At 38.8% G+C, this 3,078-nt stretch overlaps 1 protein-coding gene across 1 annotated transcript in view; it reads right to left on the bottom strand.

Annotated features, from left to right (window-relative positions):
• Window positions 1-2,854, bottom strand: part of LOC136851167 (KRAB-A domain-containing protein 2-like) — a 9,519-nt gene extending 6,665 nt beyond the window's left edge. The window contains exon 1 of the mRNA XM_067125125.1: window positions 1,559-2,854. Coding sequence (XP_066981226.1) covers window positions 1,559-2,854 — 1,296 coding nt within the window. The remainder of the gene's footprint in view (window positions 1-1,558) is intronic.
• Window positions 2,855-3,078: the final 224 nt, after the last annotated feature.

Below are 3,078 nucleotides of genomic sequence, written 5' to 3' on the forward strand. Positions count from 1 at the left end.
AATAAATCTCTACAGAGAGCTTTCGGGAATCTGCTCGATTCCCCTTTTCAATCTGCAGATTGGAAAGGGCAATCGAACGGATTCCCGAAACCTCTCAGTAGAGAATTATTTTTAAGTATATGTACCGTACATAACTGTGGATTTGTTTCCCATTTCAAGACTCATGTTATTATGAGTATTTTTTAATAATATTAATAGTAACAATAAAAATATAGCAACTGCCTATTTATCCAAATTTACTTAGCTAGAAGCATAAGTGTAATGTTTCCTTTTTCCCTTCATACTTGATCACACTTTCAGCTGATAATATTTTCTCGTGCAGTTACCTTCTGTAATACCAGTGCAACACTGAGGTCGAATTACAGCTAGCAGTACAGTAATTACAGTAATAGCTTTCTTGAAGATTACATGTGCAGCTCTTAGGTTGAATTGCAGCCACTGTATGCGTGGCAGTACAGTAATTACAGAAGTAGCTTTGTTGAAGATTACATGTGCATCTCTTAGGTTGAATAACAGCCACTGTATGCGTGGCAGTAGACCTAGTACCTTTGTTGAAGATAAGTAACATTACGTATGGTCAGCAGTGTAACTGGTAACCACTGGGGAATTCCGAACGCCGCTTCCCAGAAATCAGAAGTTAGAAACCTTACAAGGTCATGAGGTGTCTGGTCTGACCTAATGGTCTTCTCCGAGAAGTCGACGGGGTGATTGATCTTCGTTATATTTAGCAGTGTGTGACCTAGAATCTCTTATGAGTCTTTAGGGAGTTTATTTTTGTCTTTTCAGATCTTCGCACTATTTATTCATCTGCAATTTTGCTGGTTGTGGTATATTGATCTTTCAGTTAATTTCCCGGGTATACATTTTTATTTTTAGTATCTCAAAGGATTTTCACTTGATTTAAACTGTATATATGTTACAGTCAAACTGTGAAATCAGTCATTTCGTGAAATGACTAAAATTCTTAGTCATTACATGTATTGCCTGTGGAGGCCAGTCAGTTCACGAAATGACTAAAGAAATTTACGGTATTTTGTTTTTGACATGTGAAAGGTGAAGTAAAGTAGAAATTCAGGACTAGCTACATAATTTGTTTTTATTCAAATACAGTATATTTTAAAAGCATGTTAAAATGATATGGCACATTATTTTTATTCATAAAAAATCACAAATTACAAAAGTACAACTGTAGTTCAAAATTAAATCACTTAAACAATAGACTTACATATGACAACACAATTACTCATTCATGCTACTTGTTTGTACAATTAAGGTTGTTATGACATCTACTATTGCAAAGCTGTTTAGATTTGAAACATTTACATCGGTTTGATTGGCATTTTTGGTGACCATTACAAGAACACTTAACAAAACCTTGTCCTCCATTGACAGATTCTTTGGTAACGGCTTCTCGGAGAGAAATTTCTGTATCACTGTTAATTTCACCGTCTCTCAGCAATCTTTCAGGACAAATGTCAAATTGATTCCTTGAATAGCTTCCTTTTAGAACACCACTTTTGGTAGCTACTTTGTACTGATCGTTTATGCTCCTACTCACTATAACTCCTAAGATGTTCCTTGGGTCTCCACGACCTCGATCAGCTAAAGGAATGGGAAGAGCAACGTTGTCTCCTATCTCACCTGCTTTTAACTCTATTCGGCTTCTCTTCACCATACGCTCCGCTTGTTGTTTCTGGGATTCGCTGGCAGCTATACGTTGGGAGTCGATGCTGTGTTGCAGTTGATCAAGATCAGGGTGATGAGGGGATACAGGTTCATGTTCTTGGTCTGTACTTTCTGTTTCAGGATTGTTGGTATCAGTTTCTCTTTCTTGAAGCAAGGTTACAAGGTCTTGTTCAGACTGCAGGGAACTGATGATTTCTTGTGGAAGTGATGTTGATGTCAGTCCGACTCTGGCATTCACACCAAACATTGCAGCATATGGACTTCTCTTGATCCCTGCGTGATAGGCAGAATTCTTGGAGAATTGAACAAATTTTATGCCCGTTGCCCAGTCCGTTGAGTCATTGTCAGCCATCCAAGCAACAAGCATGCCCTTTATGTCACCATTTGCTCTCTCCACAGAGCCTTGACTCTGTGGGTGTCTTGGCTTACCATGAACGATGGATAATTCAGGCCACATGGAACACAGTTCAGTAATGATCTGAGCAGTAAACTCAGAACCATTGTCTGATTGAAGAATTACAGGAGCCCCCAAGAGAAGAAAAATATCAGCTAGTTGGAATGCTACTTCAGCTGCACGCTTTGATTTGAGTGGACGCAGAACGCAAAACTTTGTTAAGTGGTCTTGGTAAACCATAATCCATTTGTAAGTTCTACACGACATAGACTGCATGTCAATAAGATCTACCTGCCCACGTGATGAAAATTCACTACTCAGAATAGGTTTAACCACAACTCCCTTTGTCATTGGTCGCTTTCTCTTTTTCTGGCATTCCTGACACAACGATTTGAATAGTTCAACTGTATCCCGCTGAATATTGGCGTATTTCGCTTGGAGTTCTTTAGTCATTCTATCTCGACCACCGTGCCCAGTTGCAACATGGGCCCTCTTAACTATGTCATAAGTGTCTTCAATGGAGACACAGTACACCGGTGTTTCATCTGGGGTTTGTCGTTTCTTAATAAGTTTCTCAACATCACCACACTGCAGCACTTCATATTTACTCAGAAGGTAGTATTGATGGCGACTCTTAGTGTTCTTCCTTTCACTAGTTGTACGAATGTCCTCAATAATTTGGAAATATTCTTCTTTCGGAATGAGATATTTGCGACACTTTTCATACCTAGAATATAATTCTTCACGAAATTTTAACTCTATGCTTTCAGACATCTTGTGAAGGAACTGGATTCAACTGGAATCAGCAAAAAGACTCGGAGCTGAGTGTTTAGTTTGAGCTGAACTGACTGATTAGTATTGGTGGGTGTATCACTGTCAATGACGTCATGGCTGTCAATGGACGTCAAACCGCTAGTTCACATCGTCAAACCGCTAATTCACATTTTGCCTAATTCAAAACAGCCATATAGTGTAACAAGCATGACAATAATTCAGTC

Source organism: Macrobrachium rosenbergii, chromosome 3 (assembly GCF_040412425.1).
Source record: "Macrobrachium rosenbergii isolate ZJJX-2024 chromosome 3, ASM4041242v1, whole genome shotgun sequence".
Classification (NCBI taxonomy): Eukaryota; Metazoa; Arthropoda; class Malacostraca; order Decapoda; family Palaemonidae; genus Macrobrachium; species Macrobrachium rosenbergii.